General features: G+C 42.5%; 3 protein-coding genes across 9 annotated transcripts in view; 2 read left to right on the top strand and 1 right to left on the bottom strand.

Annotated features, from left to right (window-relative positions):
• The window catches only part of VMP1 (vacuole membrane protein 1), an 85,686-nt gene extending 85,225 nt beyond the window's left edge, over positions 1-461 (top strand). For all 3 annotated transcript variants that reach the window (XM_050928822.1, XM_050928823.1, XM_050928824.1), the window contains one exon: positions 51-461. The gene's annotated coding sequence lies outside the window, so the exon portion shown is untranslated. The remainder of the gene's footprint in view (positions 1-50) is intronic.
• LOC127037293 (uncharacterized) overlaps positions 1-24,046 on the top strand; it is a 120,639-nt gene that overhangs the window by 5,000 nt on the left and 91,593 nt on the right. The window lies entirely within an intron of this gene.
• TUBD1 (tubulin delta 1) lies at positions 11,704-24,019 on the bottom strand. Of its 5 annotated transcripts, none has more exons than XM_050928809.1 (9): positions 23,742-24,019; positions 21,358-21,552; positions 20,429-20,576; positions 19,693-19,909; positions 18,382-18,613; positions 16,048-16,212; positions 15,256-15,396; positions 14,123-14,306; positions 11,704-12,564 (listed from the first exon to the last, which is right to left on the bottom strand). In XM_050928809.1, the coding sequence occupies exons 2-9, from the start codon at positions 21,527-21,529 to the stop codon at positions 12,462-12,464; spliced, it is 1,362 nt and encodes a 453-aa protein (XP_050784766.1). In that variant the 5' UTR covers positions 21,530-21,552; positions 23,742-24,019; the 3' UTR covers positions 11,704-12,461. The 5 variants fall into 5 exon arrangements, with proteins under 5 accessions (XP_050784766.1, XP_050784767.1, XP_050784770.1 ...); XM_050928810.1 differs by having other exon boundaries at positions 23,786-24,019; XM_050928813.1 differs by having other exon boundaries at positions 21,358-21,443; positions 23,742-24,018.

Here is a 24,046-nt window from a genome sequence, read left to right as displayed (position 1 = left end):
AAAAATAAATATCTCTAAGTGGTATAGTGTTTTCTTTTGTTTCATTTCAGCTGAATAGAGCCCATGTTGTATATTTTGCCTTTTCATGTTATCCTGTAAATATGTGCTGTCCCGACACAGACATTCAGTGAGGAACATGATTCAAGAAGAGATTTCACAACTGCATGACAAATTCAAAGGAAATTCCAAAGCCTTTAACTCTGTACGTGGAAATGGGGTTTGGTCTTCCAAAAAACAAGATTCCTATGGTTTCTATGGTTTTCAGATGACATGGATGTTCAGTATTAAAGGAGAAAATGATCCATTTAGAGCTTAGCTGAACTACATTTAATGAAGAAATATTGATAGGTAATTTCTTAGTTGTCAGACATGTATGCGCTTTGTTACAGTACTAAAGGTGTACTATGTGCATATACTATCATCTTTGCAGTGACGAGTAAAGTTTCCTTATTTTCTCTGCACTCTCATTGTTCTTACGTGCCTTGATACTTTTTCATGCACATATTTTCCTTGTACTGTTGAGGAACACATAGCAATGAGCTATTAGCAGCCCTAGCAGTGGCAATTAATGTTTTGGTTTAACCGGGCTTTGAAAGGGAAAACTGCAAGATGAAACAGATTACCAATCACCAGTATAAAACATGACTAAATCACTCATTTCACATGTCCACTGTAAATATGAAATAACAAAGCAATTAGTTGACCTAATTATCAAGCCAGGTAGATCAGAGCTGAAATCACAGCAAGGATTTCAACAGATCCTCCTCTTTGATCCTCCAGGCCCTGTTGAATGTCTAGACTGGCCCAGAGGCTCTCAAAGAAAACCAGCTGTGATGGGAATTATAGGCAAGTTCTGTACTTCCCCTGCCACCCATGAAAATAGCTGTGGAAATTGCCTGTTCCCTGTCTAACTGTAGCTCTGAACCACCTGTCTTTATCCTTATTGGAATTATCATTAAAATGGCTGCCCTAGGGATTATGCAGCTGCCTGGCTCATATTAATGGAGATGTTTAGTATTCAGGAGCATATGATGGTGGTTATTCTATAATATCTTTTCTTAATATCCATATTGGACCTAATTTGTAAATTGGTCTCGGTCCATCTTCAGTCTCTTTGCATGTACAATTCATTGCAGGCACAAACAGCCGTTAGACATCTCCATGATTACCAGGCACAATTGAAACTCTAAATACTTGTGCCCATCATTGACTGCAGGTGCAAAAATAAAAGGACGGTGATTATGTCTGTTCCTCAGAGGCAACAATAAAAATTGCTGTTTTCCTTGAAGCACATTGTTAAAAATGCCTTTTAATAGCAGCAATATGCGAAAAGGGTGAAATTATTCATATGTATGAAAGTAACTACTCCCCGCTCCCACAGGGATGCAGTAATAAGTGTGTGAAAAGTGAAAGAGAACAATAACCAATGTTTTCTGCTAGGCTCTGATCCACCTCACTGAGAACAGACTAGCCTAGGTGGGACTTCGGTGAGGGGTTCCTGATAGCTTCTTCAGGAAGTTTAGAATGGGATGAACACTTTCCCTGTGATAAGACATGCTCTGCTAGCACAGTCAGAACCATACAACAGGCAAAGTTTGCATATGCTCCTGCAGGCTCATTTTAAATGTGATTATGCAAAATGTATTTTGAGCCTGCTGCAGTGCTCTCCTCTAATGGATGAGCTGGAGGGCACAGAATGCTAACAGTGCATTCCTTCCCCTTTCACCCACTTCACTTTTTACTGTGCCACGCAGTTGGTGAAAATGCCCATGGAAAAAAAAGTTTTATTAAAGGCAACAAAGCAATGCATTTTGCTAGACTTGTCTTAGGGGATGAAGGAAGAGGATGTAATGTAGGTTGGAGTTTTCAAAGGAGTCTAAGGGAGTTAGCTGTGCAACTGCCATTGAATTTAGGTTCTTCTGAAACCCCCAGACCTAATATTTAGGATGCTGCCCAAACACAAAAACTGCTTAATCAAAGCTACAGTCATAACATTGGTCTAGCTTCATCCTGGTGCTTGTATTTTATTTCAAGTAACAATGCATGCTGGATGAAGTCAAGAGTCTGGAATAGTCTTATTGCTGCAGACTCAGCAAAATGTTATTGCAGTCAAAATGTTGTGCATTTATCTGTGTTAGTTCAGCCTAAACAGGCTTTTTAGCTGTGAAGTCATTCAGCCTGCTCACTGATTGTGCTGTGGGGCTGGTGAACTGTTGAAAAAAGAGAGCGCTCTGAAGTGTTAATGCTCTAAAATGAATCTAAACATGTAAATATAATTTTTTTAAACGTAGTTAATTGGGCTGAACCTTATTTTAGTCTGTTTAAGCTAACACTGGACTTTACTATGCATAATTCTTATCATTCACTGAATGACTAAGAGAACCTTGAACACGTTAACATTAAAACCAAAGGGCAGCGTTCTCTAAACATCACTTAAGTTGTTTATATTTAATATCTTGTGTATTACAAATGAATCAGCATTTCATGGGAGTGACACTTGGGTTTAATTGTTCCTGTAACTTCCTGAGAAATATGAACTAGGTTGCCCAAGCAGTTGCCAGCCATTTCCAACTGAAAGAAAAGAGGCAGGTCTTGTCATTTCAGTGTTTTGTTCCCTGTTTTGATAAACTCCCCTACAGCCTCACCATTCTCATAATGGCCCTCAACCCTGTCCTCAGTGTATGCAGGACATGTTAGTCCCAATCTTTGGGCCAGTTGTATTGAGGTGTTTCACCTAGACAGTCATACTAAAAACCCCCGTTTAGTTAAACCGTTTGTCTCCTTCCCTTTGCCTTGATGGTGTGTGTTGCTTTCAGACATTGTTACTGCACGGAGCGTTATACCAGTCTGTAAACTGCCTTATTTAGAGAGAAGACATAGCTGTGGATCTAAACAAAGTTTTTGAGATCCCAGTTATATAAACACTTTTTTTTGGTGGTGATTTGTCTGTTCAATTGGTTTTAAGGCAGCCTAGAAGTCTGTGCTGTAAGCAGTACTATACTGTAGCTGAACATCTCTCAAATTGCCAAGGGCTTTCCTGCTCTACAGGACAGGAATTCTGTTAGGAATAAAGCCTGCTGCTTTATTAGCAAGAGTTGTCCATGGAATCGTTCTCACTCAAGTGCTTTTCCCAAGGTCTGACCCTGGGCTGTCCCAGGACTCCAGGATTCCTTAGGCCACATTCTGTGTAGGCCACAGCCTCCACAGTGGAATGGGGTAACTACTAATTACGCTATTGCCTCTTCAGGTGCTTTCCCTAAGCAGTTAATTAGGCTTCATCAATTGCTCTAGAGAGAAAAAGTGACAAGATTCAAATTATTGCAAATGTGGACAAGTTAATAGGTGTATCTGAGCAGCCCTGATCCTATGGAGTGTCTGTACAGAATTAGCATTTTCCACAGTCAGTAATCAAAAACTGCGCACTCACATAGTATTACAAACAAAGCAACTAGGGCAGGGAAAAGGCTACTCAATCACTTCCTACATTTCCCCTATTAATGCAGCATTACCCAAATAACCTCCCCCCAGTGAAATGCTCCCCTAGAACTAACCATTACAGCTGTGGTGCAGTGCTGGGAACCTGGGTTATATTCCCATCTCTGCCATTGACTTTGACCTGAGGTAAGTTGCGCTCTCTCTCTGCCAAAAACCATTCTGTCTCCATGTCAGTCATTCGCAGCCTTTCCCTTCCTCTGGGTCCTTATTACTGAAGATATTTGCATAAAAACAGCCTCTTGGTTTCAGAGGCATGTTTCCTGCTGCTTATTCCTCATCTGTCTTATTGACCTCTGCTTGCGACATCACCACTGGTTGCTATGGAACTTATTTTATATATTGCATAAGAGGGACTCCAGGTGGGGAAACAAGCAACAGGAAGAGAAGAATTCTAAAGAAATCCAGGGCGAGTTTATTACTCAGAGCTTCACCTAAAAAGGTCAATGGAAAAAAAAAAAAGGGGTGGAGGGACGCTTATCTAAGCAGGCTTGCTTAGAAGCAGCATTCGTTGGTGCAGCAGGTGAGCTTTAATCTGGTACCTCCCTTAAGCATTTTATATAGGGCTGAATTGCCTGTGTAATTACTGGATATACACACACTACATTGACTATTGACCAATACAGTTGCTGTGCTCAGGAGTGAGAAGATGGTGACTATCGCCCACAAATGGCTGCAGCATTTTTAGGTGAAGCCACAGTGTGAAAATTTCCCAGGCCCTTTTATGGAGGCCTACTTTCAGTCTGGTTCTGGGAAGGGCATTAGCCGCAGGCAAAGCTTCAAGAGAGGCTAAATTGGAATTGCTTAGCTTTCAGTCACTACTCAAGGGCCAAATCCTTGCAGTTCATACTTGAGCAAAACTCTGTGACCTTCAGTAGCATTTTTACCTGGAGTAAAGACTTCCGGATTTGACTCAAGATGATAAAAGCCCCTGGCTTTCTTGGTGGGGAGGGAGCTTACAATTTGTATCTCAACACTTATTTTTGTTGCCCAGAAGTCCATGAAAATGCTTTGCACTTGCCAGGTGTTTGGTCAGTAATGACCAAGTGCTCTTCAAAGGTGGATGTTACCCCCTGCTTTACAAATGGGGAGATTAAGACATAATGAGGGTCAGTGAGTTGTCCAACTTCATACACCTGTAACAGGTCTGCAATCCGGGCCTCGCAAGTCAGTCTTGTGCTGCTTCTCTTCCTCCCCCCACCAATCATTTAGTTCTGTAAAATGGTGATAGAGACACTGCCCTCCTTTATAAAGTGCTTGTCGATGTACAGATAAGAGCTAGATATTATTTTACATGAACCATAATTTCAGCTTTTTCCCTGGGATTATAACAATCTCTTTTTTCTATAGTTTTCCTGGCATTATTTTCTGTTGTGTACTTTGCTCTCCTAAGCCCCAATGCCTACGTCTGTCTGAGCAGCCTCTTGGCTCAGTGACTTTGGCCTGGACGGAGCCCTTTTGACTTCAGCATGGCTCAGCTCAGGCCCAGAAGTCTACCTGTGTGGAGGTAAGATTGGGGCCATCATTTGTAATGTCATCAGAATATCACCAGACCATTCAAAATACAGCAGTTGACCTTGGGTCAAATTCTTTTTATATACAACAATACTCTGAAATTAAAATACTGGACTGGTGGAGGGAAGTACCTGGCCTTGTGGAAATATTCAGACTTAGCAGGTGCAGAAGAATCAAATATTTCCTCTTGGGATAAGGATGTTTAGTTGAATTTACATTCATCCATTGCATATATTACCATTTTGGTTTTTCACCTAAAATCCAGTAAAGAAATGAGAAGTTGTTACCTTGCACTGTTGAACTACTGAGTAATATAGTCACTTTCTAGATAATGTAGCAGTTACAACATAGGCAGAACTACAAGCTTGAACTGCCCAGAGAGTGGGAAAACCCCACTGGTTTTTCCCTTGCAAGATACAAATGACAATGATAGTCCAGCAATGAGTGATGTTGCGTGTAACTCGGTTGTATATTCTTGAGCTCAGATACTGTACTGACCGGTTTGGAGAGCAGTGGCTCTGAACTGTTGCCCAAGTCTCCCTGTACTTACTGACAGTGTTATAATGATTCTGCAGCTGCCTTTGCCAAACACAAAATACAAAGAGTCAGTATTTTATTACACCTTGTGGGAGAAGGGCTGCTTTCCACTTGGCTCCTCTGGCGGTGTTCTGCTTACATGCTCCACAAAATGATCTATTACATATTGAAGTTCACTGGGCAAAAGATCAAATTAAATCATGTCATCTGACCACAATTACACCATTCTCAAGCAGATGAAGCGCATTTTTGTGAATCTGTGTATAAACACTATACTGTGCATGTAATCTAATATGTATAAAGAAATATTCAGAGACCACAGAATAGAATTTACACCTTTAAATGTGCAAATAATATACCAATAGAATAGAGTTTGTGTTTCCTGTTGCATGTAAATTATGGAACAAAAACTCTTGAACAGCGAGTTTCAGACAAGGAACTGTCAGTGTCTGGTGTGTGATGATTTAGAGCAGCTTTCTGCTGTATTTTGTATTTTTGAATCATTAACTAATTTGTTCTTCTAGTTAATTCTACCACTCATCAAAGTCAGTATCTTTTATAATTTTAGGCCCAAGAAACCTTTATCACTTTTTTTTCTGCTGTTTGTATCTTGTGAAACAACGTAACTTTTTTTTTAAACAGGCCTAACTCACATGAATGCTCCATTGACTTAAATGGAACTCCTGTGAGTAAGCCCCACTTAAATGAATAAGGTTTAGAAGATCAAGCCTCATTTTGAACTAGGTGTACATACAGCTGTCTGCGGTTTTGTTTTACGTTAATTACTCTCTCTGAGGGAGGAATTGCTGTCTAGAATCCCTCAGCTTTAACAGGACTATGGAGTTAAGTTCAGAGGGAGAGCTCAGTGGTTTGAGCATTGGCCTGCTAAACACAGGGTTATCAGTTCAGTCCTTGAGGGGGCCACTTAGGGATCTGGGGCAAAAAAAAAATCAGTACTTGGTCCTGCTAGTGAAGGTGGGGGGCTGGACTCAATGACCTTTCAAGGTCCCTTCCAGTTCTAGGAGATAGGTACATCTTCAATTATTAAATATTTCCATTTGTTAGAATCCTAGAATATCAGGGTTGGAAGGGACCTCAGGAGGTCTAACAGTCCAACCCCCTGCTCAAAGCAGGACCAATCCCCAGGCAGATTTTTGCCCCAGATCTCTAAATGGCCCCTTCTAGGACTGAACTAACAGCCCTGGGTTTAGCAGGCCAGTGCTCAAACCACTAGCTTGATAACGCTGGAGCATTTGCAACACCTGTTCCCATCACAACTTCACAAGGTTGCCTGTGGCTCCTGTTTCATTAAACTGGGGCAGTTTCTGTAAACTCAGTGACTATCTCAGCTCCTATTTTCATCATTTACCCTTTCCTCCATGTAACAGGCTGCCAGTGCTTGCTTGAAACACCACACCCTTTAGCCTGCTGGGGAAGGGTTAAATGGGCTGTGCTGACTCACTAAGCCGGGTGACTCATTACCCCACCCAGCTATAGGGGAAATGGCTGTCTAGAGGGAGAGGATTATAAAGCCAGAAGGGGGTATTGTGATAATCTTATCCAATCACCCTCTACAGCTGCAGTGCTGGACTGAGCCATGGGGGGCATGTAGGCAGAGCAAACCTGGAGTAGGAATCTTAGGAGCAGCCAAATCCAGAAAGGAGCCTTACACTGAACTTGGTTGTATAGCTAAGGCTATGTATGCACTGTGCCATGAGAGCAGTTTGGGAAAGGCACCAGCTCATGCTCAATTTCTTTAATATATTTATAGCTCAAAAATCAGTTCCACGTATTATTTCAAATGTGGCTTTTGCACTAACGAGCTGATTTTTATATTCAGACCTTGACTTACGGATTCCAGATGATTTGTTGTTAACTTTGGACAGGAAGTTTTTAAAGTGGTATCCAAAACTCACGGACACAGACTTTGACTTGTGAGTGTGCTTTCTTTCATGGATTTGATGCCTGGTTTCATAAGACTTCTTCCATCTACACTGGATTTGATAAAAACTAATACTCAGGCTCCTTGTATCCGAGTTTCATTAGCTGATTGTAGCACATTTCTTCCTGGTTAACTAATTGCTTTCCTTGATCTTTAACTGCTTTCACTAAATTATCCTCTGCATTCAAGGCCCAACACAGTCAAGGCGTGCAGACTATACCTGCTGCAATACTCCACATGTAGGTTCTCTTGGGGATGAATGCATATTGAGAGCCAGGTAGATTATGTCCATAGCCACTTCAAGGCTTTGTCACTCCCTCAAACAATTTCATGCTTTCATTCTGCTTTTAACAGGTGAATTTTTGGTGCTGCTGAAACGCACCAGCCTAGTGGGACCAAAGTAAAGTTCCCTTATTCACCAAACAGGTCAACAACACTCAACCTCAGCAGAAGCTACCTTCTGCCAACCAATCAGTCTGCCGCGACATTCATGTGGCGGGACACTGGGCAAATGAGTAGTGCAGGCATTATGCTCCATTCCTTGCCCTCTTTCCAATACCTCTATTGTAACAGTGTCATCTCTGGTAGTTTCTGCGATGTGAACACTTGACTCCTATGGCTCCTAGAATGACGCCTTCAGTTAATAAGCTTGTGAGGACTGCTGAATCAAGCCACTAAATTTATATAATTATATTAACGTTAAAGGCCCTATCCAAGGCTCTGGCTTACCCTACATAATTAATTTTCACAGTAAAATAAAAAGGGGGACTGCTGAGGCTGCTCGACTAATATAATTTCAAACAATAATAAAAATCACACGTCATCCAGCTCCGGTAACTCTCAGCCCACTCTTCCCCAAGGCCCTGGGAAAATAGAGGGGCCGCGCAGCATGCCAGAAAAGTAGGTCCATTTTGGAATGAGGCGAGTGTGCTGAATCCAAAGTCACGGTCCCTGCTAAAGAACAACCTGAGAGGAAGTAGCCTAGAGGTGAAATAGGATTCCAACCAATTATCAATCTCTTGTGCTAAGCAATGAAAATAATGGTGACTGCTGGTGCAAAAGCTTACACTTCCATTCTCCCCTCAAATTCTTCTCACAGCCTCAAGGCCATTTTTGCTGGCATGAAACTTGTTTTCTGAACATTCATTGTTTTGGTCACTGGGTGCCATCCTGTCATGTTACTGCACAGAGGTATGTTCCTTGCTGGAATTGGCAATGTTTTGCCCTGAATCCTATTTGTGAGCAAGTTTTGTCAGGCATCCTCATAAAGCAACGATTAATAGGTGGGTTCTGCTCTGCCTTTGAGCTACTGAAATCTGTCCTCTTTGTTTTTCAATCTTTGCTGAGTCGCCGTAATTGCAGCTCTTACCTTTCTACCTGTATTTGGAATTTCCTGCTTTTTTTCTAGCACTGAAATCACACCTTAGATGGCTGTTAAATTTCCTGATTCTAGCAACAATCTCTTAATTCTGAAATTGAAAAATTGTCAAGTCAAGACAAACTGGATCAGTTATGTCCATGCTCGGAATAATAAGCATGCAGAAGAGAAACAAAGGGATGACAGTCATGCAGGAAGGAATATCTGCTTACTTGTTGATGTAGCAGTAAGACCTCTCTCCGATTCCAAGGAAGTTTATCTGCTAAAGATTTTATCTTGTCACCATGTTCTCTAGAACTATAGGTTGGGTCTTGTGTTCCCGGAACTTCCAGTCTTCAGACATTAAATATCTTGGTTACTTATTGTCAGCTCTGATAGGAGAACTACTACTTTTTCTGATACTTCAGCAGTGCTCTTTTAAAACACTGAGGCAAAAGAATTCCTACTATGTCGCTAACAAGAAGAGGGGGAAAAATTCCATTCTCTATATTGTCTTTTCCTGACCCTTTGTTCCTTGAATAGTCTGTGTTGTTTATCTTAACCTCTTGTGCAATCTTTCCTTCTGAAGAAGCTTCAGTCTCTTCAGTAAAAATAAGCAAGTGAGAGACTTTCAAGAAGGGTTTAAAAACAAAACAAACCCACCAAACAAACCTTTTTATTTAGTTAGCAACCCAGCAGCTAGGAAACAGTCATTTTTACAGAGAAATATTTTTCTTTATCAAGACATTCTAATTTAAAAATCCCCACAACTTGGAAAAAATCAGCATAAAACAAATATTAGCCCCTAAGCTTGTTTCAAGAACATGCTTGGCATTTAGAATGATGGGTGTCCTTTCATTGACTTCTGGGGGAGTTGAATGGGCCTTAAAGAAGGAACGAGAGTGGCTAAGTAAAGACTGACTAAGAAAAAGCAAGTGAGAGGATGAGCTTGACTGGATTCCTTGCTACGTCTCTGGAGGAAAAATCCTATGATGTAATGTTGTGACATCTCTTGGACAGAAAAAAATGTAAGTGCATTAGTGTGAGAACAGTAGTGGTAGGTTTACCACTGCTGCCACAACAAGTCCCTGAGCTGCCATCCCATGAAATGTTGAAGGCTTTAGCTATAATATTCCCTAAATCAGATATGAAACTCTAGCATGAATATTATTTACAGAGCGAATTTTAGTGCATAACAGAAAGGAATTAAGATCAGTCTCCGAATTCACTCCTAGTTCACACAAAATAAGGGGTGAGCTGTATAGGCTTATTGTTGCCAACAGCCAGTGGACCTTTCTCCTTTACTGGGAAGAGGCTGGGGAAAGATGTGTCTGTCTTAGAGTTCAACCTCAATGCCCCAGCAGCTAGCCCCATTTTCGCCAGAATCATTTGGGGCCTGCCTTGAAATGGCTAACACTGGGTCAACAATTAGCTATCATGATACTCAAGCAATAGTGAATTTAGCCCCAGTACTGGCTCAATCTCACAGCAATCAGTTACTCACTTATTCAACCCTCAGCGAGAAGACTCATGAGCTCTACCTGTTCCTTCTTCCTGAAAGGCCAGAACTACCAGGAGAACAGCTGCTCCCAGGGGACCTCAGTGCTACTGTTCCCAGTCTAAACAGAAGAACGCAGAGGTGCGTAAACCAGTGCAGGCAGTAAGGGGAAACGGGATGACAGCAGGCACTTTGCAAGTTAATCTATGGCCCAGGTGAGTCACAAGATCACTTCTGCATCTGGGACTGCCCCTATGTTAGACTTCATGTGAAAGATATTTTCTGGATCTAAAATAACTCTAACCATCCTGACAAACCAAAATCTCTCCCTAGGGAGTGAGGGAAGAGAGAGTTCAAGTGTGTCTAAAACAGGTCAACCTTTCTATATTTAACCTCAATAGTCAGGTGTGTGTGTGTGAGAGAGAGAGAGAGAGAGAGAGAATATATATAAAAATGAGATAAAACACATTTACCACCCCAGTATGTACTTGCTCGCATTTTAATTGGACTACAAGGCAATCAGGACCTAAGGGAAAGTTTTCTGTATGTATCTACTGAACTATCATAAGGGAAGAGTCCTTGAGCTTGAATTTTATGGTGTGACCACTGAAAGGGGCTATTTGTAATGAAGAACCTGATGGATGTAGGTAGAAAAACAAAAACTGGAGGATAAGAAATACAAAGGAAACAACATGAAAATGGTTCCTGTCAGCAAAGGAGGAGGAAGTCTGATTTAGTACAAAATAAATACATTTATCTTTCCCAGTGTAATATTTTACCATATGAAAACCTTCCATCTCCTGTCTTGTGCAACAAGGAAAACAAAAAACCAAAACAAGGAACAACCAGGGCTGAAAGCTCATAAATCTGCTCTAATTCCAGTGTATGTGCTGATGCTGTACCTTGCATGCGATTGCAGCAGCCTTCCTATTGAATTAGTTCACAGGGTGAACATTTGGCGTCTCTGCTTGACAATGGCACCACCTTGTGGTTGTGGAAAAATCTGTCTGAAGTCCAACACATTTCTAAGGGGGAATTTTGAAGTTACCCAAAACTGAGGGAGGGCCCTGCGTCTGTGGAATCTGCAGCATGACCTTGCTCTAGAATCTTTCGTTTATCAAAGCTACTTCTGCGCTCCTTGTGGAAAGAAAAAAGTTATAAACAGAGCCCAAATATAAATGGATGCAGTGAATCCCTCAATCTGCAGGAGAGTCTGCAACACTAGCTGAGACAGCTGAACTGCTTGGTTCTTTTCAAGGGATTGTTAATTCTGAACCATAAAGACTGACAACCTAAATGTGGCACATTGGACAATATAGAGACAGCAGAAAATAAATGGAATTTACCATAATCAGCAAAGTCTCCTCAGTGTAACTTTATTATTCAGTTTCATATGAATTAAGAACCTCAATTTAAAAAAAAAAAACAAAAAAACTTTAAAAATGTTGCAGAATCTCCAGTCTGTCCTATTGAAAAGTGCCACAGAGATCAGGAGTCTTGCCACAGAATTTAACACCAGCTTGCTGCAGCAAATGGGGCCTTAGTGACTATTAGCAAATACGTAATGGTACGTTATGCTTAGCTATTTTTATTAGTACTACTTTGCTAATGGGTATTTTGGTAGCTATTGGTAAAACACACTCAGGCCAAATATTAGAATGTAAAGTTTGAAGTGAAAGATCAAATTGTATTAGTACTAATTAACTAACAGCATCCTTCAGTCCTACTCTACCATGACAGTTAATATTAATTCAGACACTAGATTTCAACCTGAAAAAACTTCAGGCTATGGAAATTCTTCAGGAAAAATATGCACAGCCAGGAGGAGAAGGAGTAGACATTAGAGGGCTTCAAATCAGAGTAAATTAAGGAAAATGTACTGAAAAATAAAACTTTATTAAATATTCAATATATAAATTCACTATATACAAAATACACTTGTCTTTATGGGAGACAAGGAATAGATTCACTCCTGATGTAGACGACTATTCCTTCAACAATAAAAAGAACACTTACACTCCTGTACCTCCCTTAGCCACTTCAGCTTGGGGCAGCTGACACAGAAAGCCTTTCAGTGTGTACTCTCCCTGACAAAGCCCTAGCTGTAAGTGGTTGAAAAATCAAAGGCTGGCATAACTAGAGAGAACCTGTTCCAGAGTTGTGAAGCAGTCCAGAAAGTCCTCCTCTTCGATCCCAAACTTAGTGTACTGGTGAACATAAGCTCTGAGGGGGCAAAGAGTTTGGGTAAACAACCAAGAACTAGACAGCAAAACATTACAAATCATTGGTCCCTAAAAATCTGACACCTAGTACAGCATCAGCCTGAGCTGCTTGTACTCCTGTAACCCAGAACTGAATTGTTTGTTTGGACTCTTCTTGTGTAATTCATACTGGACAGTACAACATAATCCAGTTCTAATAGTGTTTATAGCTTCAGGTATGCTGCTTTAAAGGAACAATACAATTTCAGGTTCAATGGCTGGCTTTTGGGGAAATGCAAAGAACATTTTCTGGCTTGTTTCTGAATCTCAGCAGAGCCACTAAAAGCAATGATTGTACTTGGAGGCAGCAGTTTACTCATTTATGATGGGCAAAGTGTCAAGTAGTCTTTGCGGGACAAACGTAAAACTGCTGTTTGTTGCATAAATTTAACAGATGATAAATTTAGGAATAAAACTATTCAGCTCTTATTCATACAGATCGTGTGGCTAATTCCCACATTTCCTGGACACTTGCCCTCCGACGCCCAATAATCTTGGCCTCATGTGATGAAAAGAAAAGAGGCAATTATTCTTTGAATTAAAGTCTGGTTTTAAGGAAAAGTAAACCTCAGGGGTCAGAGCCTCTCTAAACACAGCAACTCCCAAAATGGTTTTTGAACCAAACCAGAAATCTCACTGTTTCCTGGAATGAGCTGCAAGGCTGGGTACAACCTAGAAACCGTGTGATCAGTAAAAGAGTTTGTATCTATTTGTTTCAGAATGGATATTCTGGAATGGACAAGTAACTGGGGGTTTTTTAGTGCTGGTGAAAGAGCCAACTTGACTGCACTAGAAACTGGTCCTATTTAAGGAACAGATACTACATAGGTAATGCAAGCTGCCCCCCACCGCTCTGCCACAGTGCCTCAACCCTAGAGTTGGTTCCTCTAGAATCAAGGTAACAGCCTCCATGATCATTCAAGTTTCTCTACAGAGACTGCTGGGGGGGAAAAAGCAATTGTGCCATGGAGAAATGGTTCCAGGCCACTCTCCATTTAACAAAGGTAAGGGAATAGCCACTGGTCTGACTTAGTTTTACTGTCTTTGGGTGCCCTGCAAAAAAAAATTTGTTCTGGCAAGTTTTCTCTGAAACGAAGTTGGTTCAGTGTTCTAGGAAATCAGCCATGTAGCACTGGTTCCTCTTAAGTCGTTTTGATCGATGGGAGCTTTGTTCCTCCTCTGTGCAGGAATGGATGTATTTATTGTGCTCATATTTTACAGCAGGGTTGATCAGCAACTTGCACTCACTTACATCCCGGCTTGGATTTGAATCTGTGACGCAGAGGCTTCTATACCCAAATCACCCACAAACATTATCTGGAAAACTACCACCATATTTACAAACATTCTGTAATGAAGCTGGCATCACTGTTTCTTTTACTGTTAAGGGACACCTTTTTATCCCAAATCAGAATTATTTGTGAAGCATTTTAAACTGAGATGTGTGTTTGCAACTATTTATTTCCATTCAAAATACTGAAAAGTCTAAATGAAAAACTAACAGTCTTATTTTCACTTACCTGGAAGCAAACATATTCCACGCTTTCCCGACAATGTTGTCCATAAGTTTCAGCAGGAACTGGCTGTTGCTGACCAAAGAAGCAGATTTTTCATACTTGTTAAAGGCTCTTGGTGTTTTCCATATTTTAAAGACCTCCTGAGGGTTTAGCCAGGATGTATACAATGCTGGATCTCTGAAACCTCCTGCAATGGGAATATAAAAGTCTTTTCTGACAAAGTTTTACCAAGTGATTTTCTTTACAGGTTCATCACCATGTTACACTGAGTATTGTATGCTAGAACTCTGAATCTCTGCTTTAAATCTACTGAATGAATACAGACTAAAGAGTGACCCTGAAAAAGGATAGTTCATGACTGCTTCTGTGCCTGTCAGGGCAACAAGGAGCTGCTGCAGATACTACCCATTCGACCTCACAAATCAACATAAGTGGAAAGGAAAACTGAAATTTGTTCTCATGTCCACTGTGTCCCAGCTAATAATTAGAAGCTGGGGCTTGGGAGTGGTGTAGAATGAGTTGGGTGATCTCACAAGACCGTGATGTGAAAGAAAAAACAGCTGCAGTAAGTCATCCATGTATTTCTGTCCCATCAGTTCTCTAAAGCCTCAGCTGCTGCTTGGCAGATCAAGTCAGACTTCCTAGCAATAATTCCACCTGATGGGCCGAGTAAAAGTGTAACTGTTCAAACTGGTTCCTTCCCACACAATGTGGTGAGGGCAGGATATAAAAGTATCCCAGCACGGCTTCAGTGCTCTGTGATAAGCAAGCTACGATGTCTCTCACTCCTGTAGCGGCTCAGTATCTTTCCAGGTGCCAGTATACTATAGCAACGAATACTATCACACAGATAGAATTTAGTTTTACAGTCTGATGGTACCTCTCTTTTCCCGCAGGTTGCTTTAGGAAGCCTTGATAGACACTGCCAGTGTAGCATCTACGTATGTAAATATAGGAGTCCTTCATGACTGCATAATACAGTCTTGGACGTTAGAATGTGTTTGCAGAGAGAATGTTGACCTTAATCTTTAAAGTATGCAGACTTCGGCTTTTTACTCTTTTGCCGATGACTGACACAATGAAAACAGTGGGAGACGGAAGAAAGAATAACTAATGTACTGTGTATTTTTTCTCACCTAGATCAACGCTTTGCACATCTTTTCCTCGCAGGACAACCAGGTTGGCAATGGAGGTGTTAAAATGTAGTGCCTTATTTGGAGAGGCTTTTGGAGGGACAGGATGCCCTGGCAATGGTGGTCGCACCTGCCAATCGATACCTAGAAACAGAAGTTTTTGATACCAACTAAAATCTATATTTCAATCATGTGATGCGAAATATGGCTGCATTCAGAAAGAGGTACTGCGGGCTACTTGGAGACAGTCTAGTGCTAGTGATGTTCAGTACCTGGCACTAGACGTATGGCCAAGGGTGTGCCACAGTCCACTCATTGATCAAGAAGCAGTTACGTGACTCTTAGATGGTAAGGGAGCTCAACCTGCAGGTCTTATGGAGAGAAATCTCCCACTACAGTCACTGTTCCTACCGCATAGGAAACAGTTCACCATTCTTGTGCCTTGCTGGCACCTAAACTATGTAATTGGAAGCCATATTACAGTTCACCACCTGTCAAGGATTAATGTGTTAAAAAACAAAGCAGCACTAGGAATCCAACAGCTGTTCCAAGTGAATCATGGAAGTTGAGAGGTCTGGGAGCTAAAGCAGGGATGAACTGGAAGGTCTTATGGCAGCAGTGTTATTAGTTGAAGTAGCTGGTGAGTATATAGGGATGTCTAGATGAAGGGGGCTACATCTTCCTGAATTGGTTAAAGCTATCCAGTGAGTTCCCAAAGGCAATAAACCTTATTCCATATAAAGAAACTTATGCTGAAAGAGTAACTGATTTCCAAGTTGTGCACACACCTCTTACCTTCTTCCATCTTAGCATTAGCAATAAGCATCTGTCTTAAATGTTTGATGAGCCCAGGCCAAGTGAATGTGCTGTATGTCAGGGAGTTCTCTGACATCTGCGGTATGTTACGAAGACCCAACATCTTGAATTCAGGATGGGGAACTAAAGACTCCATTAAGTCTCCTGAGAATCAAAAAAACACCTGAGAATCAAAAATCACTTAGGCTAGTCTATGAGAGACAATAGTGAGGAACTTCATGGGGACCTAATGACACAAGATGAAGGGGCAACATGCAGAGTAGATAAGTGCAAGTCATACACATCACAGTGAACAATATGAAAAACTCATACACTTTACTGGGATCTTTATTGGCATGTTAGCACTCTGGAGAGGTCACAGATAAATCACTGGAAAAAAATCTGCTCCTTGTTTAGTGGTGGTCAAAAAAAGTAAAAATGCTGGACTATACACCTCTACCCCGATATAACGCAACCCGATATAACACAAATTTGCCTATAACGTGGTAAAGCAGAGCTCCGGGCAGGTGGGGCTGCGCACTCCAGTGGATCAAAGCAAGTTTGATATAACGCGGTTTCACCTATAATGCGGTAAGATTTTTTGGCTCCCAAGGACAGCATTATATCAGGGCAGATGTGTATAAAGAATGGGATGGAAAACAGTGATAGTATTACAATGCTCTTGTTAGGTCAAAGTATAAATCAATTCCAGTGAAGGCATCTCAGACAGAAAGCTAAAATTGAAGGAGTTTAAAGAAAAAGAATGAGAATGATTAGAGGCAGAAAGCCAATTCTGTATGCAGTTGGGACTATTTAGAGCAGAGACATGGTAGAACTATACAAATAATATATAGAATAGACAAGATAAACTAATTTACTCTCTCATAATACAAGACCACGAGGATATGACATGACACTGAAATGGGCAAAATTGAAACTAAAAAAGGATAATTATTCAGAGGGGATATAAATGCTCCAGAATCAGGGCAAAAACCTGCTACTAACTGATGTGAGTTAGGAAGAAATTTCCCCTAGAGGCAAGTTATTCCATAGTTGTCCACTGGAGCAGAGATTCTCAAACTGTGGGTCAGGGACTCCAAAGTGGGTCATGACCTGATTTTAATGGGATCACCAAGGCTGGTGTTGGCCCTGGGCATCAGCAAGTCTGAAGTCCAAGCCCAAGCCCCACCGCCAGGGGCTGAAGCTGAAGCCAGAGCCCCACCACTCAGGGCAGAAGCCCTTGGGCTTTAGCTTTGGTCCCCGCAGCCAGGGCAGTGGAGCTCATGCACGCTCGGTCTTCGTCTGTTGGCTAGGTCTGCTCCTGGGGTCATGTAGTAATTTTTATTATCAGAAGGGGGTCACGGTGCAATGAAGTTTGAGAACCACTGCGCTAGGGTGTTTCTTACGCCTCCCTCTAAAAGCATCTGGTAATGATCACTATTGGTGAAAAGATACTGGACGAGGCAGGCCGCTACTCTGAGCCAATATGGCAATTCTAATGGTCTTATGACATTTAATCATGTTTCATTAGACAACTGAAACTTGCTTTCTCCTTCTTCATGGTAAAGGTTGTATAGCAAAAGGGTAAAACAATGAAGATGCACCGTAAATACACAGAAACAGGAACAACAGAGGGAATGACCCTGTGTTCCTTATCACGCATAAGGATGTAAACACAAACAGCCCGCTCCCCCCCAGCCCCGCATTTCTGTCTGACATGGAGTATAGAAAATAATAAACCCTCCTCTGTATTTGTCTGGCTGCACTCCAAGTCTATTGTTGCAGGGACCAATGGTAAAATGCCAAAGTGGAAATTTTGGGTAGCAACCTCAAATCTTGGTACTATAGATAAATTAATTCTCTCATTCCAGGATGACACACACCACAGACCTGTATTATCACTAACAAGATCAGCAAAATACTCTAATTCTGGTTTGCAGCTTTTTATGCAAGCCTTTTTATCTGGTTTCAGTTTGCATATAGTTCTAAACTAACCCCAAAACTCGAAACAAAACCACTGACTTGCACATGGTTTCACCTAAAATGTAAATCAGTCCCAGGCTGACACCAGCCACTTGGAAAGAGGAAGCATCACTTGGTGGTAAAGCATGAGACCGGGAGTCAGAAGCTCTACTCTTAACTCTGTTGCAAAACTGATGTATGACCAACGGCAAGTCACTTAATCTCTTTCTGCCTCAGTTTCATCATCTTTAAAAGAGGGGCTAATACCCAACTCACAGAGGGGGCTGATGTTTAGCTCGCAGTTTGAAGAGAGCTCCGAGATCCTTGAAATGAAAGCATTAGATGGCAGAAAGCATTATTATAATTAGATACCTAGTGGGCTTCTGCTATACTGTGAGGCACCTTCTGAGGAGTAAGTAGGCTGGAACACACTTCCCAGCTGATGTGCAATTACTTGATTTACATCCCTGAAGGAGATCTTTTTAATATTCATTAGCTGAGCACAGATCTTGTGGATGGCATCATTTTCGTGAACAAGGAGAGCATCTGCTGACTGGTACAGGTGTGAGAGTGTCAGAACTGAGTTGTAGTTTTGAACAATTACCTGGAAACAGAAACGCACATCAACAAGGATAAGTTAAATTAAGAATTTTTGTCTATGTAACTTATGTCACCTCTTTTGATATTCTTCATGGAGTGACTGCTTCCCCCTTTACCAAGATCCTGCACCCAATTTAGCAACACTTTTAGCTTCCACTTAAGATAGTGAACAAGGCCTGCCCTGATCTTATCATCCACAGCTGCACTGATAGCAAGATACTGAGAATGAACCAGCATGATCGTGCTGTATTTATTATACTTGCCATGTAATAAACTGGAGGCTTGTTTCAATTCCTTGCTCCACTACAGACTTCCTGTGTAACCTTGGGCAAGTCACTTAGGCCAGGTCTACACTACAAAGTTTTGCTGGCATACCTATGTCAGTACAGGGTGTGTGGAAAAATTCACACCCCCGTCTGACATAGTGATGCCGGCAGACCACCCTCCCTGCCCTCAGGTCCTTTTGTCTGCATAGCTCATGTTGCTTGGTGAGGCAGTTTAACTATACTGGCAAAAGGTCTCCTTATGCTGGTTATAAACTGTGTCTCTATTACAGCTGTATTGGCAAAGCCTTTCTTGTGTACACTAGCCCAGTGTCCCTGTGCCTCAGTTCTCATCTGTAAAACAGGGATAATAGTACTTCTGTGTCTCACAGAGGTGTTGTAACGATAAATACATGGAGAAAAATTGTGATATGCTCATGTACTATGGCAATGGGGGCCTTATGTACTAAGTTAGCCTCAGGCACTAGTGAAGTAAGTCTCATAGTTGGGATGTGCAGTTTTACAATCATATTTTAAAAATTATGTTTGGTTTTCACTTTGAAAAACTCACAGCAACTGACTACAGGCAAACAATGAAACTGACTATACATGAGGTGATATTAAATATACAAAGTAAATAAACTGTGAAGAAACAATTCTCTCCCTTTCTCCAATATATTTCAGTTATAGGCATTTTAGGTGTTATTTGTAACACTAGAAGGTAAAGCAAGTGTAGGGCTGTTTTTTTTGTTATTGCGAGACTGGCCTTTTAATACCGATTAAAAATTCTGCAGAACCCTCATGGAGCTTTAACATTCACCTCACCGGTTCCATAGGGCCAGATAACCTGGTTGAGTATAAATGAGGTTGGAAAAGCATCTCTTAAGCACTGGGTCACAAAGGCTCCCATGCCTGATCCTGTGCCACCAGCCATGCTCATTACTGTGAAAAATCCACTGAGTCGGTCACATTTCTCTGCTTCCTTCTGTACCAGGTTCATGATAACGTCTCTGTACCTGGGCCCATGAACAGAGTAACTGGAGCATAAGAGAGAAAGCAAAAAGAGCAAGAACTCTTACTTTATAGCAAAATAAAAGCAATAAAGTCAGCCACACAAATATATAAAGTAGCTTTTCTTCTTTTAAAAATGCTGATCCATTTATCTAACTCTTTATATCACCAATGCTGCCTGTAGTGAACAATCCTCAATTCTTTTGTTGTGCCATTTATTTTGCAGTAAGAGCCTGATCTTTAAAATTAGCCTCCCACTCTGCACCCACAAATCAAGTAGTTACATGTCTAGGTGACATTTTGTTCAATTTTCTGTAACTGAGTAGTAGGTCTTCACTGTTAATACCAATCTCAGTTCCTTGCAAAAAAGAGCACAAGCACTCTACAATAGCAGTAAAATCAGGGTAATGTTATGCATGCAGTGTATTACTTCACAGCAGCAACAGTTCGGCTTCTAAGAGAGGATGGCTGTGAGTCTAGGCAGTTCCTTAGTATTCACATGTTGTATTATTATTATTAGCAAAGCTTGCGGTGATCATTTATACCCATTTGCCCAGTTGTTTCCAGACCCCTGTTTCTGACAGAAGTGTGACTGGTGGTCATATTTCCAGTGGCCAGACCTAGCAGCTATTGAGAGGGTCTGACTGATTACTTTCGGTTCCATGTCAACAAGCACAGCTCGGGCAACAGGTACTGGAGAGAGAGAGAGAAAAAATGCAAAATCAGAAAGACTGCATCATACTTAAACCTTTTAACTAGAGAACAATGTTCACATAACGGACATAAAAACATATGAAAGGCCAGATAATACTTATTCAGGCAAGTCATCCCATTAACTTCAGGGGGACAGTACATGAGAATAAGGTGAGCGGGATCTGACCCTCAAAGCTTTACATTTACATAGAACCTTTCATTATCCCAAAATGTATTTTGCAAACTCTACATAGATAGGAGTCCTTCTCAGTAGGGAAACCATTCAGGTCAGCTAGCATTTGAAATGGACGGGCTTCATACCTGAGTACTTAATCTGATCTACCTAACGTGTGTAATAAACAGAAATCTGGAAAGAACAAAAACATGTTTCTCATCTAGAAAAGCTCTTTATTAGTTCTCTTGAATGTATGATGGCAATCAAAGGCACAAAACAAGAAAAACAAAGCTCACTGCTATAGTTCTATTACTGTAAGAAAGAGAAAGGTGGGCTTGGGATTAAGGCACAACATCAGGGTTCAGGACAGCAGGGATCTGTTCCAGCTCTGCCACTGACTTGGTATGTGACCTTGGGCAAGTCACTTCACCTCTCAGTGTCTGCTTTGCCATTTGTTAAATGCAGATGACAACAGGGCTGAGATGGTAAGTTCATAAATATATCTAAAGCACATCCTTAAATAGAAATGCAAAGTATTGTTTATTACTACGTATATTTCTAACAGGCTCAGTATGGTATGAAAAAAAAAATCCTTAAAAATTGTACCTCCAGTTTTCTCCTCACTGAAGAAACGTTCCTTGCAAGCTTCCTGATAGGATTCATTCTCCTTCTTGGAGCACAGTCCATGTGTGCTGTGGAAGTCATTGCAGATAGCATTAAACACCTCGTAACCAATCTGGTTACCACACTGACCGAGCTGTACTGTGACTATTGACATTCTCCTTCACCTTGGATTTAATCCTAAAAAGAAAAAAAATATAGACTTGGGCTTTTTACTGTGGTTGATCAAGCTGTAGAGAGTGGAAGACTTTGGACCAGCGTCATAACCCATGAAAAGCACGATTGGGCAGTGAAATTTCCTTTGTACAAAGGGCAGCTGTGCGGTTTTCCAGACTATTTAAATCCTGCAGTTACCTGGATTTAGTGGCTGAAACTCCTCTGAAGGAGCTGCGGCCATCATTGGGTGTTGACAGTGGCCACAGTGGGGCTGTGCTGTGTTTGAGTGGGGTTAGGTGCAGAATTTTTCCCCCACCAATTGCTGCTCAGGACAACCAGAAAAAAACAGAACAATTGGGTTTTCCATGGTACTTATATCTCTCTTTTATGTCACACAAAGCCGGCCTATATTTAACTGCCTCAGACACTGCAGGTTGAAGGCTAAGGTGCTAATATGAACCACAATGACTAATGCTCAAGCACAACTGCGCTACCCTATCTGTTCATACGTGCAAGTCTCAGCTGACACATGAAGACTCTATTGTCATTTCTTAGACATTACTGACATTCAGTGTTGTTGCAGGCTTGTCTACTTCTTTTTCTGCAATTCCAGTGGTTGAGTTAGTCTGTTGTTAGCCATGGTAGAAGCTCTAATATAGACCAGACGCTGGTATTTTAAACTAGCAGGTTGCCTAGACCACCAAATTTAAATGACACTGAAGTTAAAATGATGGATTATATTAATGTTCCCACTGATGGAGCTGCACTGGTGGTAGCAACAATAGGAAATCTTAGAAATAAGAGACTAATTCAGGATACAACTGTAGAATGATTAGAGCCTCACATTCTCCTCTGAGTGAAACAAAATCTTTTCCAACACTGCCTACATGACCTACTGGGGCATTACTCTGCCAATAGTCCCTTCCTTGCAGATGCAAAGAAGCACCTGCTGCTGAAAGATCTACAGGATCCCATTTCAAATGTGAGAATTTAGATTCTTGCATGCATTACGGGGGTGGATGAAACCAAGCTAGATCAATGAGAAGAATTACTCTGAGAAGCTAAACTGACATGTACAAACCATTCACACTTACATAATCCATCCAATTGAAACTATAATAGTTGGTATTTATCATTCTGTTAAAGCAGCCAACCGTAGCCCACTCATTACACTCCCACAATTGTAAATTCTAGTTTAATACCCAATCCATCTATCAAGAATGTTGAGAATGACTGTATTCTGTCTTTGTGGGGGTGGGCAGAAGGGTGTAGGAGTTGAACTAGCACCCCTAATCCCAGGCCCACCTCATCCAGCCACATAGGTGGTACCCCCCCAACCAAGCCCCCTCATCCAGCCATGCAGGTGGTACCCCCTGATCCCAGACCCCCGTATGTGGCACCCCCCCAATCCCAGGTCCCCCTCATCCAGCCACATATGTGGCACTCCCTGACCCCAGGTCCCCCTCATCCAGCCACGTACGTGGTGCCCCCCGACCCCAGGTCCCCCTCATCCAGCCATGTAAGTGGTGCCCACAGGGCCGGTGCAACCATTTAGGCAACCTAGGCGGTCGCTGGGATTTGGGGGAGGGGGAGCGCCATTTTCTTCGGCAGTGACAGCGGTGGCCGGATTTTTGGCCACCACCGGCATTTAGGCGGAGGGGCTGGGGCAGGGGAGCACAGAGAGGGCCGCCTGCAGCAAGTACGGTTGGAGCAGCAGGCAGGGGAGGCGGGAGAAGCGAAGCAGCCACAGCGTGCTCGGGGTGCTCATGCACGGAGCAGGAGTGAGCTGGGGCGGGGGGCATGCCTCAGGGGCAAAGGGTGGGCGCCTCAGCGTGGGGAGGGAGCTGCCACGGGAGGGGGCGCAAGGTAGAAGTTTTGCCTAGGGCACTAAACATCCTTGCACCAGCCCTGCCCCGACCCGACCCCAGGTCCCCCTCATCCAGCCACGTACGTGGCGCTTCCTGACCCCAGGTCCCCCTCATCCAGCCACGTACGTGGCGCCCCCCGATCCCACGCCCCCCTCATCCAGCCACGTACGTGGCGCCCCCCGATCCCGATCCTGCTCCCACGCGGAGAGCGATGCCTCTTTGTCCCCGTCCTGCATCCCCGCCTTCCCGTGTAGCCTTCATAACCCCCCGCCCCGCCCCGCGCCAGCACAGGGCGCGTACCGTACCCCAGCCCCAAGCGCCTCCCCACCAGGCCCAGCTCGGTACCCGAGTCTCGCCCCTCACGGTCTCACACCAGGATTCTGCCCCACCAGGTCACGACTTCCTCCCTCAGGGAGCGCGCGCAGCGTTACCATCACAACAAGCCTCCTGGCCCCTCCGGCATCCGTACAGAGCCGCCTTTCAACAGACCGCTTGCGCATGCTCTGAGCCAGCAGGAGGCGGTGTAGGGGGCTTCAGTGTGCAGGTCCAGTACCAGCCTTGGAGGCTTCGATGAACCTTATACGCATGCACCGAGCCGAGAAGCTTCAGTCTGCAGTCTGCGCATTCTCATTGCCAGTAACTCTAGCAGC

The sequence above is a fragment of the Gopherus flavomarginatus genome, chromosome 19, assembly GCF_025201925.1.
Source record: "Gopherus flavomarginatus isolate rGopFla2 chromosome 19, rGopFla2.mat.asm, whole genome shotgun sequence".
Lineage (NCBI taxonomy): Eukaryota > Metazoa > Chordata > Testudines > Testudinidae > Gopherus > Gopherus flavomarginatus.
This window is presented reverse-complemented; position numbering and strand designations above follow the sequence as displayed.